Source organism: Canis lupus, chromosome 25, assembly GCF_011100685.1.
Source record: "Canis lupus familiaris isolate Mischka breed German Shepherd chromosome 25, alternate assembly UU_Cfam_GSD_1.0, whole genome shotgun sequence".
Taxonomy (NCBI): domain Eukaryota; kingdom Metazoa; phylum Chordata; class Mammalia; order Carnivora; family Canidae; genus Canis; species Canis lupus.
This window is the reverse complement of record NC_049246.1, coordinates 4,058,423-4,074,027: the sequence shown is the minus strand read 5'-3', so window position 1 is coordinate 4,074,027 and position 15,605 is coordinate 4,058,423. Positions and strand designations below refer to the sequence as shown.

The 15,605-nt window shown below is 35.7% G+C and overlaps 1 protein-coding gene and 1 long non-coding RNA gene across 11 annotated transcripts in view; one reads left to right on the top strand and one right to left on the bottom strand.

Moving 5' to 3' along the window:
* SERTM1 (serine rich and transmembrane domain containing 1) overlaps positions 1-15,605 on the top strand; it is a 68,695-nt gene that overhangs the window by 20,176 nt on the left and 32,914 nt on the right. For 3 of the 10 annotated variants that reach the window (XR_005378321.1, XR_005378320.1, XR_005378319.1), the window contains exon 1: positions 12,770-13,433. The exons of 1 other annotated variant lie outside the window; for it this stretch is intronic. Coding sequence is in view for 3 of the 9 variants with exons in the window: in XM_038573259.1 (XP_038429187.1) it covers positions 13,411-13,433 (23 nt within the window). In the remaining 6 variants the exon portion in view is untranslated. Of the gene's footprint in view, positions 1-11,445; positions 11,575-12,769; positions 13,434-15,605 lie in introns of those variants that run through there. 6 more of the 10 variants (XR_005378318.1, XM_038573259.1, XM_038573229.1 and 3 more) reach the window with 5 other exon arrangements.
* Positions 4,676-11,350, bottom strand: LOC119865894. Its single transcript, XR_005378323.1, has 3 exons — positions 11,297-11,350; positions 9,513-9,662; positions 4,676-4,725 (listed from the first exon to the last, which is right to left on the bottom strand). It is a non-coding gene; the product is annotated as an uncharacterized LOC119865894 (long non-coding RNA).

The following is a 15,605-nucleotide window of genomic DNA, read 5'->3' as shown; positions in this document are numbered from 1 at the left end:
GCAGACATTCCAGCTAGGAAGATAAACTACAATAATCCAAGAGAAAAATGATTAAGGCCCAAACCAAGGCAGTGAAATACGATTTAAAAAAAAAAAAAAAAAAAAAGGGACTGAATTCAGAGAGATCTCATAAAGAAAATCACCAGGCTTAGGATTTGAAGAGATGAGAGTGGGGACTGGAGAAGGAGGGGAGGAATCTATGAAGATTTTCAGATGTATGGCTTGTTGGATTGATTCTGATATTTAATAGGTAGCTGAAGTAGAAAATAGAGCATCTACAAACTGTGGTTGCTGAGAATATTTTTTCCTTGCCTCTAGCAGCAGCTTAAACCTCTGTTTACTCATCTGTATAATGAAAATAATTTTTTCTTAGAATTTTAAAATGAGAATTAAATAAGATAATATAAGAGAAGAACAAGCAAAATAGGCCCTAGAACAAAACAGGACCTATGTCAGTCAAGATTCAATTCAGGAAAGAGAAACTGCACAAGGTGTATCAAGCATAAAGGCATTTAGTAAAGGAAACAAGGTGTTTGCAAAATAATTACAAAGACTAGAGGAATGACTGATATAACCAAGAGGCATTTTAGGTACACCAATGCAGCTATAATCTGGAGGTCAGAAAGCTGGTGTTGCTGCCACCGAGAAGTCCGGAGGCTTCAACAGCTGTCAATGACATAGGTGCTGTGTCACCACCAAACTGATAATTGGCAGTGAAATGTAAAGCCCAGTCACTGTTTACATCTGCGATGGGCCATGTGTCAACCGCCACTGTAACTGGAGGGAGAATGGCTCTCCCTCCCTCCCTTTCATCTCCCAAACACATGCAAGTGCATTTGTTTTGATAGAAGATCAACTGCAACCAGAACCCTATATGCAATTCCCAGGTCTGTATCCTCAAATATAAGGCCAAGTATAGAAGATAGTGGAACTGAAAAATTACCAATAAACAACACCTGACTCAGTTTGAGAATGCCTGGCATTACTTGTTTAAATATTTGGTAAAATTCACCGTGGATGCCATCTGGTCCTGGGCTTCTCTTTGTCAGAAGTTTTTTGATTACTGACTTAACCTCTTTACTCATTATTACTCTTTACTCAGATTTTCTATTTCTTCATGATTCAGTCTTGATAGGTTGTATTTATCTAGGTAGGAATTTATCCATTATTCTGGTTGTCCAGTTTGTTGGCATTTAGCTATTCCTAGTAGTCTCTCATGATGCTTTTGTATTTCCGTAGTATCTTCCATTTATATTTGGTTTGAGCCCTCCCTTTTTTCTTCTTGGTAAATCTTGCAGAGGTTTGCCAATTTTATCTTTCCAAAAAACCAACTGTTTTGTTAATCTGTGTTATTGTTTCTCTATTATTTATTTTAATTACTTCTCTGATCTTTATTATCTCCTTCCTCTGTTAATTTTGGGGCTAGTTCGCTCTCCTTTTTCTGGTTCCTTGAGGTATAAAGTTAGGTTATTTATTTGAGATCCTCTTTTTTGTTAATATATGCAATTATCATCATAAACTTCCCTCTTAGAAATGCTTTGGTAGCATCTCCTTAGTTTTGGTATTTTGTGTTTCCATTTTCATTTGTTTTTAGATTTTTTACAATTTCATTGTTCATTTATCCTTTGAATTGATTGTTCAGAAGTATATAGTTTAATTTAGACATATTTGTGAATCTTGCAGTTCTTCTCCTGTTATTGATTTCTAGTTTCATACCATTATGGTCAGAAAAGATACTTGTATGACTAATCTTTTTAGGTTTGCTAAGATTTGTTTTGTGACTTAATATGTAATCTATCCTAGAGAATGTTCCATATGTACTTGAGAAGAATGTATTCTGATGCTGTTACAAATGGAATGTTCTGTGTATGTCTGTTAGGTTCATTTGTTCTAACATGTAGTTCAAATCCAATGTTTCTGTATTGCTTTTCTGTGGATAACCTGTCCATTGTTGAAACTAGGGCATTAAAGTCCTATTGTATTGTTGTCTACTCTTTCCCTTAGATCTGTTCATATTTGCTTAATATATCTAGGAGCTCCACTCCTGGGTGTATATACATTTACAATTATTATATCCTCTTGGTGAACTGAACTCTTTATCATCATGTGATAAACTCTGTCTCTGGTTACTTTGACTAAAAGTCTCTACTGCCTTGGGACACACCTGAGTGTCTCAGTGGTTAACTGTCTGCCTTTGGCCCAGGGCGTGACCCTGGAGTCCCAGGATTAAGTCCCGCATCAGGCTCCCTGCATGCTTCTCCCTCTGCCTTTGTCTCTGCCCCTCTTTTTGAGTTTAATTAAATAAGTATAGCTACTCTTACTTTCTTTTGGTTTCCACTTGCATGGAATATCTTTTTCCATCCCTTTACTTTAAGCCTCTGTGTCATTAAAGCTGAATTAAGTTTCTTATCAGCAGCATGTAGCTGGGTCCTGTTTTCTAATTCATTCACCCACTTGGTGCTTTTTCACTGCCAGAGGAATTAGGCAAGAAAAAGAAATAACAGTATCCAAATCAGTAATAAAGAAGTAAAGTTATCTTTACAGATATTATGATATTACATATAGAAAATCCTAAAGAGGAGTGCCTGGGTGGCTCGATGGTTTGGTGCCTGCCTTTGGCCCAGGGCGTGATCCTGGAGACCCAGGATGGAGTCCTGCGTTGGGCTCCCTGCATGGAGCCTGCTTCTCCCTCTGCCCATGTCTCTGCCTCTCTCTGTGTCTCTCATGAGTAAATAAATAAAATCTTAAAAAAAAAAATCCTAAAGACTCCATCAAAAAAACATGAGAATTAGAAACAAATTCAGTAAAGTTACAGGACATAAAATCAACATACAAAAATCAGTTGCATTTCTATACACTAACAATGAACTATCTGGAAAAAGAAATAAAGAAACAATACCATTTACAACATTAGTAAAAACAATAAAATACTTAGAAATAAATTAAACTGAGGAAGTAAAAGATCTGCACACAGAGAACCGTAAGACACTGATTAAAGAAATTGGAGAAGACACAAATGGAAAAATATCCTGTGTTCATGAGTCATATGAGCTCAGGATATATGTATCTATATATCTATGTGGTATTGACATAAAAACAAATACACAGACCAAAGGAACAAAAGCAGAGTCCAGAAATAAGTCCAAGCATATACAGTCAACTAGTATTTGATGCAAAGACAAGAATATTCAATGGGGAAAAGATAGTTTCTTATATAAATGGTGTTCGGAACCCTGGATATCCACACTCAAAAGAATAAAACTGGGTGGGAGAAATGGGTGAAAGTGCTCCAAAGGTACAAACTTCCAGTTATAAGACAAATAAGTTCCGAGAATGTAATGTACAGCAATGTGACTATAGATAACAATACTGTATTGTAATATAGACCTCTTTCAAATCATTATGTTATACACCTTAAACTAATATAATATTACATGTTAGTTATTTAATAGACCTCAGGGAAGCTCATCAATTAACACATGTGCACATGCATACACAAACATACACATACACAAACAAAAGAAAAGAAACTGGACCCCTCTCTTAAACCATTAACAAATATTAACTGAAAAAATATTAAGAATTTAAAGATAAGGCCTGAAACTCTAAAACTCTCGGAAGAAAACATAGGGACAAAATCTTTGACATTGGTCCTATCAATGATTTTTTGAATATGGCACCAAAAGCCCAAGCAATGAAAGCAAAGATAGATAAGTGGGACTACATTAGACTAAAAACCTTCTGTACAGCAAAAGAAACAATCAACAAAATGAAAAAGCAATGATGGAAGAAATTATTGACAAATCATATATCTGATAATGAGTTATATTCAAAATATATAAGGAACTCATATAACCCAATAGCAAACAAATAAATAATCCAATTTAAAAATGGGTGAGGGACTTAATGACATTTTTCCAAAGAAGACATACAAATGGCCAATGGATATATGAAAAGGTGCTCAACATTAATATTCATCAGGGAAATGCAAATCAAAACCACAATGACATTATCACCTCACACTTGTTAGCATGGCTAGTATCACAAAGACAAAAATACAACAAATGCTCTGAGAAAGTGGAGAAAAGGGACCCCCTTGTGCACTGCTGGTAGGAATATAAATTGGTGAAACTTGAGGTTATTATGCTAAATGAAATAAGTCAGACAGAGAGAGACAAATACTATATGATCTCACTTAATGTGGAATAAAAAAATAAACTCAAAGAAACAGTAGATTGGTGGTTGCCAGGGGCTATTATGCATGCAAAATGAGATGTTCATCAAAGGGTGTGAACTTTCAGTTATATGATGAATAAGTTCTGGAGATGTAATGCACAGCATGGTGACTACAGTTAACACTATATTGTATACTTGAAATATACTGAGTAGATCTTAGAAGTTCTCACCACAACAATAGCAATAACAAAAATATGGTAATTGTGTGAGATGGAGAATGGGTTGGCTAACTTTATTATGGTAACCATTTTGCAATATATACACTTATCAAATCCAATATGTTATACACCTTAAACTTACACAATGTTACATGTCAACTTTATCTCAATAAAACTGGAAAAAAAAGTGCTAACCAACAGTCAAACAAAGAAAAGAACTAAAAAGTTTCCATTAGCTTTATCAACGTGATGTCATCGTTTACCTTAGTATTAATGACAGAGGCAAAATTAGGCTTCATGTTGTAGGGACTGGGAGACTTTGAAATGGACTCTTTCAAGAAGTATATCCACAGAGGAAAGAGATGAGACAGGAGGAAAAAAATATGTTTTAAAAAAATAGCTCTACCTCATAAAAAAGAACTCCTAAGATGTTAATAAAGTCTTTTTGGCTTCTAACTATCTTTGGTAGTTATGTTTCTGTGTTATGTATTCTAAAAATACTTCCTTAAGTCTGGGATGATGATCACCCAACCTTATAATGGCTATTCCGGATGGTATCATCTTCTTTCACTTATCTCTTAGCTTGAATTCTTTATAATGAGCATAAATTGTTTAAACAAAACCAAGTGTTATTATCCTTTAAAGAAAAATACATTTTTTCCATACTTAGGGTAAGTTTGTATTTATGGTCATTTTATACAAATGGTATTTTGTTGATAAAGTCTAGGATAAGGAAACCCAGTTTTTATGTAGGTATCAACATTTTTCTTGGACTCAGAGGTTTTTTTTAATATTTATTTTTTTTATAAATTTACTTTTTATTGGTGTTCAATTTGCCAAATTATAGAATAACACCCAGTGCTCATCCCATCAAGTGCCCCTCTCAGTGCCCGTCACCCAGTCACCCCCACCCCCCGCCCACCTCCCCTTCCACCACTCCTTGTTCGTTTCCCAGAGTTAGGAGTCTCTCATGTTCTGTCTCCCTCCCTGATATTTCCCACTCATTTTTTCTCCTTTCCCCTTTATTCCCTTTCAATATTTTTATATTCCCCAAATGAATGAGACCATATAATGTTTGTCCTTCTCTGATTGACTTATTTCACTCAGCATAATACCCTCCAGACATGATCAGAAACCTCACAGAGGAAGACATAGACATGGCCAACAAGCACATGAGAAAATGCTCCGCATCACTTGCCATCAGGGAAATACAAATCAAAACCACAATGAGATACCACTTCACACCAGTGAGAATGGGGAAAATTAACAAGGCAGGAAACCACAAATGTTGGAGAGGATGTGGAGAAAGGGGGACCCTCTTGCACTGTTGGTGGGAATGTGAACTGATGCAGCCACTCTGGAAAACTGTGTGGAGGTTCCTCAAAGAGTTAAAAATAGATCTGCCCTAAGACCCAGCAATTGCACTGCTGGGGATTGACCCTAAAGATACAGATGCGATGAAACGCCAAGACACCTACACCCCGATGTTTCTAGCAGCAATGTCCACAATAGCCAAACTTTGGAAGGAGCCTCGGTGTCCATCAAAAGATGAATGGATAAAGAAGATGTGGTCTATGCATACAATGGAATATTAGCCACTGGAGGACTCGGTTTTTAAAGGTAATTATGCTATTAGAATATCTAAAGAGAAATACAGGATGAAGGATATTGGAAATTAACCCTAAAACTTATTCCACATGGCTAGAACCTTGCATCCAATACTAGTTTCACAATTTAATATTCAGAATTTTGAAATGGAGGGAAATAAAGAGACCATAATTCAGAGCCTTAAATTACAAATGGAAACTGAGGCCCAGGAAAGACCTGGCCATAATCACACAGTTAGAAGAATGAGAAGTCAGATCTTCCAGCCTCTGACCAACTTCACACATTAGGCCAAAGGGCTTATGAATGATGTAGAGAGTTTGAAGAACCTCAGAAAGGGCTGAGGACTAGAAAACAGGTGTAGAATGAAAAGTCGGAGAATTTGGGATTATTTATATTGGAAAAGGAAAGACTGAAGGAATGCTTAATAAGTTCCTAGTACAAAAGGAACAATCTTTTTTATCTCTACTAGTGAAATAGATACCAAAGTTTTCTCTACACTTTGCCCATGCTGTTCTTTCCATTTAAAATAATGCTTTCCTTAAAAAAATTTTTATATGTAATTTATATGTATATAATTTTTACATTTATATATATTTATAATTTATAAATTATATATAATTTATATATATGTATGTATGTATATATATATATATATATATATATATATTTTCTTTGCTTTACTCCCCACCTACCCAAATACAACCATTTCCCTCCAATGCCACCCAATGTCATTCAATGAGTCCCACTCTTTCTGAGCCTCCCCCAGATGAACTTTATCTTCTCAGGTCTCCTCATTTATGATGGCTGGCATGGAACCACAAAGGCTGACATGCACATTGACATTATGCCTAACTGTTTCACTAGAGTATCCCTTTCTTCTTCTGAGAGATTTATCCCAATCCTTCAATCTGTAACCCTCCTGACTTCAGTCATGACCTAACAGAACTTTATAGTAGTAGATAATAAATATTTGCAGAATTTAATTAGACCATGGTGTTGTAATTTATATTAAATATAAAATATATCCTTCCAATGGCAAATATTAAGTAGGATACAAATACTCTGCCCATTTCTCAAAAAAAAAAAAGATATATTATTTATCTAGGAAATTTAAGGATGGAAGCACAAGGTTACACAGATGAACTGCAATCCTTTTTCAAGTTTGAGCCTTATGATTCTGTCATTTTCTACATTGAATTACAAAGTATGCTTATCTCAAATATACTTCATCAAGAGATGAATGCAGAAGTTTCAGCTCTCTGTAAGACTGATTCAAACCACTGCAAAATCAAACTGATGAATCACTCAATTGATGATATATTTGTAATGATTTTCCATAACATATAAAGAAAACAAATCATCTGAATGATTGATTCAATCATCATATTATCAGAATGTTCTAGTTTTATCCCAGTAATGAGAACCACATATGAAAGCCACCTGTATTGCTCTAATGTTAAAAAAGGTGATCAACCATAGATGTTTATATATAAACACTGTTAATGAATGGCTAATCTATTTATTACATCTAATATTTGTAAAATGTAATTTTTTCACAAGTTTCACAAGTCTGTAGGCTATTTTTTTTTTTTTTACATTTTCTTATTTCTACTCATGCATTTACTGAATTCAGTGACACAATGAAGACAGGCTATCACTAAGTAACCTTGGCAGATGGAAAGAAAAAAATCACTTATAAGATACTGCCTAAGACTATTGTTTTAACTAAAGTCATTCTAATTTCATGCTTCTAAGGTCTTACTTTCACTATAAAACATATGCCTGGGGCTTGCCCTTTTATTAGGATGTAAATCAATTAATATAATAAACATGAAATTTGGGATAATGAATTACCTGCTCTCCAACAGAGCTCACTAAAATGTTGCTTGTAAAATTGCCTTCCTGAGAGGCAGACCTTCTTAAAAAATTAATGGGAGTCATGAATCAAGTTTTTTAAATCTGTAGTATTTCCTTTTAGTAATGGCTACAACTTTCCTATAGATAAACATGGCATTTGGTGCCCTCTGGGATGTTTCCATGTCTAATAATATTAAATATAATTTTAGAATACGTAGAGCTTTTAAATGTCATTTGAAGTATGACACAGCTTAATGAAAGAAACAACCAAATTGTCTTTGTCACTTCAACATATTTCAGGCTTCAACTTTGTATAACTTAAGGTCACTTGAAAAATAGCCATGCTCTACAGCAGGATTTGAGAGGTGGCTATGTTTAGAACAGAAAGTTCTCCCAACATAAAGATATATCTCCAGTGAAGCTAATGAAGCTGCCCCTTCAGGGACCTCCTTTGCCTAGTGCTATGAATGTCACAGCTGCTGGGATTTAGTGTCCTGGAAGGGAATATAAACTGGCTTCTAATTAGGAAGCATTCCGATGTGCTCATTTCTGGAAATAAGCCTGAAGAGATCTCGGAATCTTTAAGCCTTCCATAATTTGTTGTGTTTTCTCATTTTAACTAAGATCATTTTTGTAACTCCATATATTTTTTTCCTAGAGGGATTCCCAAATCATGTAAGTTTCAGGCCCTTTAAAACAGCATGAAAAATTTCTTTGCAAAGAAAATAAATCTTAAAGAATCTTTTCAGTTGACATTTCTGAGTTTCATTAGCTTCACCAAAGCCAGGCAAGTAGTCTGCATAAATCATCCTTGGGATATCAGCAGTTAAACCCCAATTGCCAAAGGCAACTAAGTTGCAGAGGCAAATAAAAGCCCTACTTCAGATGTAGCAGCACAGACCTTTATAATAACAGGTGGATCAGTGCAACAAAAGTGCCCTGGCAGGATGTTAATTCCAACCTCGCTACTAGGTAGGGTACTCTCACAGGGTCTGCATGAAGTTCTGAAGCATCAAGTAAATCAGGGGGCATCCCAAAGTTTATAGCAGCAATGCCCATACTAGCCAAACTAGGAAAAGAGCTGAGATGTCCGTCAACAGATGAATAAAGAAGATGTGGTATATTACTCAGCCATCAGAAAGGATGAATACTTAGCATTTACATTGACATGGACAGAACTAGAGGGTATTATGCTGAGCGAAGTAAGTCAGAGAAATACAATTATCATACGTGGAATGTAAGAAGCAGCCCAGAGGATCATAGGGCAGGGAGGGAAAATGTAACAGAAAGAAATCAGATGGGGAGATAAACCCTGCGAGACTTTTAACTCTAGAAGACAAACTGAGAGGGTTGCTGAAAAGGAGGTAGGTGGGGGGATGGGGTAATTAGGCAATGGGCATTAAGAAGGGTACATGATGTGATAAGCACTGGGTGTTATTTCCAACTGATGAATCAATGAACTCTACATCTGAAACTAATTATGTACGATATGTTGGCTACTTGAATTTAAAAAATAGATAAATAAATAAATAAAAGTCAGGGGGAAAAGTATGATCTACCCTGAAATCTGTCAGCAAAAACTGCATTCAGTGACACAGAAAATTTAGAAGCCAGGGCATGCCATAATGGATAATGTGACAAAGAGATTCAAACCAGTATGGGAAAAAAGATATCAAAGAATTGCAGGGTCCTCTGAACACCATCTATCCGATTGACTCTATTCTGCTGAGCTGAAGATCACAACTTGAACATGGATCCAATTCTGATGTATTGATTCTTGTCAATTATCCTGTAAGAGGGGGGCTAAGAACACATAAACAGCATCTAGTAAGGAAAAAAAATTCTGTTAATTTCATGACTTACTAGCATATCTGGCACTGCAGAAAATTCACCAACTATAAGAACAATGATAGTCCTCCACTGTAGTTAAGATACGGAGCATGTTATTTTTTAAAAAGAATTAATTTTTATCATCTGCAAGAAATAAACTTTCAATATTTAAAAATAAATCTTCTAAAATTTTCCACAAAACCAAAGCCAGAAGAAGAAAATCTCCCCACAGAAAAAAATTATAACTGCTCATTCTAATCCTTAAAAGGCATTGGTGGTAGGAGATGTTGGGGGTGGGGATCCAGGAGCAAGAATGGAAAAGGGAAAGGGGGTATGGAGATGGGAGATAAAGATCAAGGTTAAATCTTATGAGAAGACTTTTTCAGAAGAAACTGCCTTCCAGCCAATGCCCTAAGACATCAGTACTCTACACAAAGGCCACAGAACTCTGAGGGTCTCTGAGGAATGTTCAGAGTATTTAAAAACTCAGAACTATTTTTATAATAATACTAAGACATTATTTCCCTTTTTCATTGCATTTTGCATCAGTGATGCAAAAGCAATAGTGGGTAGAACTCTTGGCTTAGCACGAAGCAAGGCAGTGGCCCCAAACTGTAACTGGTAAAATGTACCAGTTTAATGTTAAATTATTGTACTAGTATAATATACATTGTACTTCACTGCCACTCACTGGCAGGAAAAAAAAAACAGAAAGGAGTTTCACTTTAAATATCTAGTATAAAACAATACAAATATTTAATATGTATAAATATCAGCCCTTTAATAGACATGTTTTTAATATTCTCTTTGATGAAATGGGAAGTATGAAAAAATAAATACTGAACTATAACTCTTTCAAGGAAAAGCACTTGTAAGATTGAGTTGTGAACTGAACTAGCCACTTTTTTGAGAGAATATCATTTTACTTGAAGAACCATGTTTATTCAGACTTGGGTATTTAGTTGACATTTTCTTAATAATGAACCAAGTAAGACTATCACTTCAAGGAAAACAACTGACAGTTTTGTTGCCAATGATAAAATTCAAGCTTCAAAATAAAAATTAGAATTTTAGACAAATTGTACCTGCCAATGTAAGCTTGACAGTTTTCCAGTACTCAGAGACTTTTCTGATGACATAGTAGTGATATTAATGAATATAAAATTTTATAGTGTACGGTGAAATATGCCAGCATTTGAAAGATCTATATAACTCAGTGAATCAACATTATAATGACTAGTGTATCATGTAACAAAATCATACATGGGTAAAACGTCCATTCAAAGTATAAATAAATCAGATAAATCAATACATTTTAATATATCTTCAAGGTTCAACAACTTCCCAATACAGCATCAGGCTTCTTGTGGGTCACAGATCATGTATTACACCAGAATTTGGCTAAATCTGCCCAAAAGGCAATCTGCCAATTTATAAATAAAGTTTCTCTGGAACACAGCAAGGCCTATCTGTTACACATTGTCTGTAGTCGCTGTAGGCGACAGGTAATAGCACAAGGTAAAGTTGTCACAGATACCATATGGCATATGACTCCAAAAAACTTAAAATAGGTACTATTTGGTCATTTACAGAATAAGTTTTCTTACCCTTGTATTCAACTGACATTCTACCTGTCTCATAAGGACACCAGATATACTGAATTAAGGGTCTCCTCTCTTCTATTATGACCTCATCTTAAATCTTGATTACATCTGCAATAAACCTATTTCCAAATAAGGTCATATTCTCAGGTACTAGGGGTTAGGACTTCAACATATCTTTTTGAAACATGTAATTGAACTCATACACTCACAAATTTAAAAATTAGCTTTAAAAAGAAAAACTGAAATGGGACAAAGAACTAGGAACAGAGAAATTGACAAACGTGAGTAAAACTAAAAAAAAAAATTTACTACATAGAACCATGAAGAAAATCTAAATTGATCATTAAAAATAAAATTAAAATAGGAAAAAAATTAAATATAAGATAGGGTAGCTATCAAAGCTTAAGTTATCTAAGATATTTAGGGGAAGAATAAGGGTATCAAATCGTTTTAGTCTTTCAGTGGAATGTCTAGTTTAAGATTTGAAGAGCAACCTCTGAGAGAACAGAGAGTATATATTCCAAACAGAGGTTGAGAAAAAGTGTCATTAAAAAAACAAATCATTCCAAACAAACAAACAAACAAACAAATCATTCCAAAAGTAGTCAAGAAAGGAGGAAAAAACAGGTAGTATTAAACATACACACACACACACACACACATAAATAATTAAGTGATAGCAATAATTCCAAATATATCAGTAATCATATTAAATGTAAGTGCACTAAACTCTCCAGTTGAAAGGCAAAGATTGTCAACTAGACAAGAGGTGTTACAAGAGAAATACCTAAAATATAAAGATATAGAAACATCCAAAGTAGAAGGATAGAATAAATGTTATTAAGTCAGTCTTGATGCAGATATATTAGTATTGGAGAAAATACTTTAAGGCAAAATCATTATTTAGAGATAAGAAGAGATACTATAAAATTATAAACAGTTAAAATTCACCTTGTGATAGACAATTCTAAATTATATATGCCTAACAATGTGGTCTCAAATATACAAAAGCTGAAACTACTGGATTTATCTTAAGATAGTTCACTTATAGCATTTTAAAACTCATCTCAAAAACTGATTAAGACAAAAAATTAGTAAGAACATAGAAGATTTTACTTGAAAATATAATTAATAAACTTGATCTTATGAACATCCTACCAATAAGAACGCACACTCTTCATAAGTATCTACAAAGCATTTTCAAAAACTAACCAATTAATAGACCACAAAGCAACTCTCAACACATTAAAAGAGTCAGCATGGATATATTTTGAAGATTTAGAAGATGGATTTTTTTTTTTCTGGGTGGATTGGACATAATAATAAGAAAAAGAGGGATCCCTGGGTGGCGCAGCGGTTTGGCGCCTGCCTTTGGCCCAGGGCGCGATCCTGGAGACCCGGGATTGAATCCCACATCGGGCTCCCGGTGCATGGAGCCTGCTTCTCCCTCTGCCTGTGTCTCTGCCTCTCTCTCTCTCTCTGTGACTATCATGAATAAATAAATAAAATCTTTAAAAAAAAAAAAAAAAAGAAAAAGAGAGGTATCAAGGGTAACTGCTCAATTTTGGTTTAAAACCTGAGCAAATGATTACTCCATCAATTGAGACTGAGAATATGGGACAGAATACAGGTATGGGGTTAGGAGTGGGGGTAGGGATTTAGAAATCCAGAATTCCATGCTGACCAGTTCCATGGTAGACTGAAGATATCCTGTTGGATATAAAAATGAAGATGCCAAATAGGTCCTTCTGGAAAGAAATCAAATTTGATATGTAGATTAGAAAATCATTAGCATAAAATTGGTGTTTTAACTACCAGATAAAGTACTCAAAGAAGGTGTCTGTTGATAAGAAAGAGGAATTAAGATTTAATCAGAGAGAACTCCAAACTTAAGGTAAAGATGAGCAGAAGAAAGGCAAGAGATTAAGAGGGAGTGGCCAGTGAAGTGCAAGGAAAACCAGTGGAGCGTAGAGTCCTAAACACCAGGATAAGCTCTCCGGAAGGAAGAACTGATAAATGGATCAGTTAGATAAGAAGAGAGAAGTAGCCGTTGGATTTGGCATCATTGTCCTTAATGAAATATCTCCAGGGAGTGGTATGGAAGAAGTCTCTTTGGAATGGACTGCGTGGAGAATGTAAGGTAAGGAAGTGAAATGGTAACATAGGGAACTCTTTTCAGAAGTTTATCTATGAAGGAAAGTAGAGATATGGGGAGGATTAGTCAGGGACATAAAGTGAAGGGAGGGGTTTTTTAAGACAGGATATGTGAAAGCACAGTATTTTTTTTTAATTTATTTTTTATTGGTGTTCAATTTACTAACATACAGAATAACCCCCAGTGCCCGTCACCCATTCACTCCCACCCCCCCGCCCTCCTCCCCTTCTACCACCCCTAGTTCGTTTCCCAGAGTTAGCAGTCTTTACGTTCTGTCTCCCTTTCTGATATTTCCCACACATTTCTTCTCCCTTCCCTTATATTCCCCTTCACTATTATTTATATTCCCCAAATGAATGAGAACATATAATGTTTGTCCTTCTCCGACTGGCTTACTTCACTCAGCATAATACCCTCCAGTTCCATCCACGTTGAAGCAAATGGTGGGTATTTGTCACTTCTAATAGCTGAGTAATATTCCATTGTATACATAAACCACATCTTCTTTATCCATTCATCTGAAAGCACAGTATTAAGTTGATGGGAATAATGTGACATAAAGAGGTATTGGTAATGATATAGGTAGTAGGAGGTAACTGCAGGGACAGTATCCTCAAGGAGATGAGAGAGGATGGGGGACCAGGTCTTAAGAGGAATGCAGACTTCCACAGGAGCAATGTCACCACAGTAGTAAGTGGGGAAGCAAAGCATGGATACAAATGCAGCTTGCTGGAGAGAGGATGAGGAAGTTCTTATTTTATTTTTTTATTTCAACTATTTTCTCAAGGAGCTATGAGGTAAAGTTCCAAGTTGCTAGTTGAGATGTGGAGGCAGTGATACAGGAATTTTGAGGAAAGAAAAGAACGTGTGAAATAATTGTTTTAAAGTAGAAACTTGAACATGCCAGACTAGTAGGATTGCTAGGCAATGTAGTACATCCTTTAGAGTGTTGTAATCATGGATTGAATGTGAAACCATCAGCATGATCTCATGTTTCTCTTCAGTAACAGTGAACTGCCTGAGTACAGATATGGAATTGGTAAATAGTTGGGTTGAACCAGGTTAGATTTATGCCTGATGAATACAATGACAGGAGAGAGGGACAAAGGACTTAAAGGAGTTTGGAAGAGAATAACTACAGCATTGCATGGCCTTCCAACTCTTTTGCTTGAAACCCCCGTAAGAGGAATTTTGAAAAAGTATGTATCCTCCATACATTTTTTAAAAATTTTTATTTATTTATGATAGTCACACAGAGAGAGAGAAAGAGAGAGAGGCAGAGACACAGGCAGAGGGAGAAGCAGGCTCCATGCACTGGGAGCCTGACGTGGGACTCGATCCCGGGTCTCCAGGATCACACCCTGGGCCAAAGGCAGGCGCCAAACTGCTGCGCCACCCAGGGATCCCCATCCTCCATATATTTTTTAAGGTAACATCTAAATTTCACATTATAAGTTGAAATATGACACACTTTTTGACACTGAATGCACTTCAATATATAATTTTTCAGAAAATGTAAGTGTCGAGGCCATTGGTAATGCTATAACCATTCGTAATGCTGTAGAATACTACAGACTGGGTGGCTTACAAACAACAGCATTTATTTCTCACAGTTATGGAAGCTGGGAAGTCCAAGATCAAGTCATTTGTAGATTTGATGTTTAGTGAGAACCCACTTCCTGGTTCAGGGATGGCCATCTACTTTCTGTGTCCTCACACAGAGGAAGGACTTGGGAGTTCTCTGGGTCTTTTTATAAGAGCACTAATTTCACTCATTAAAGCTCCACCCTCATCACCTAATCATCTCTCAAAGGCTTCACCTTCTAATGTCATTACATTGAGAACTAGGTTTCAGCTTATGAATTTTAAGAGGATGAAGACATTCAGTTTATAGCAGTAACCAATGAATTATAATACCATATAAATTTGGTGTCCATCACCATTAAAAATACATTGAAAAATGCTTCCTAGAGGTACCTGGGTGTTTCAGTTGGTTAAATGTCTGTCTTCAGCTCAGGTCATGATCCCAGTGTCCTGGGATAGAGCCCCACATCAGCCCCACACATCTGGCTCAGCAAGGAGTCTGCTTCTCCCTATCCCTCTGGTTTGTGCTCTCTCTCTCTCTCTCTCTCTCTCTCTATCAAATAAATAAGTACA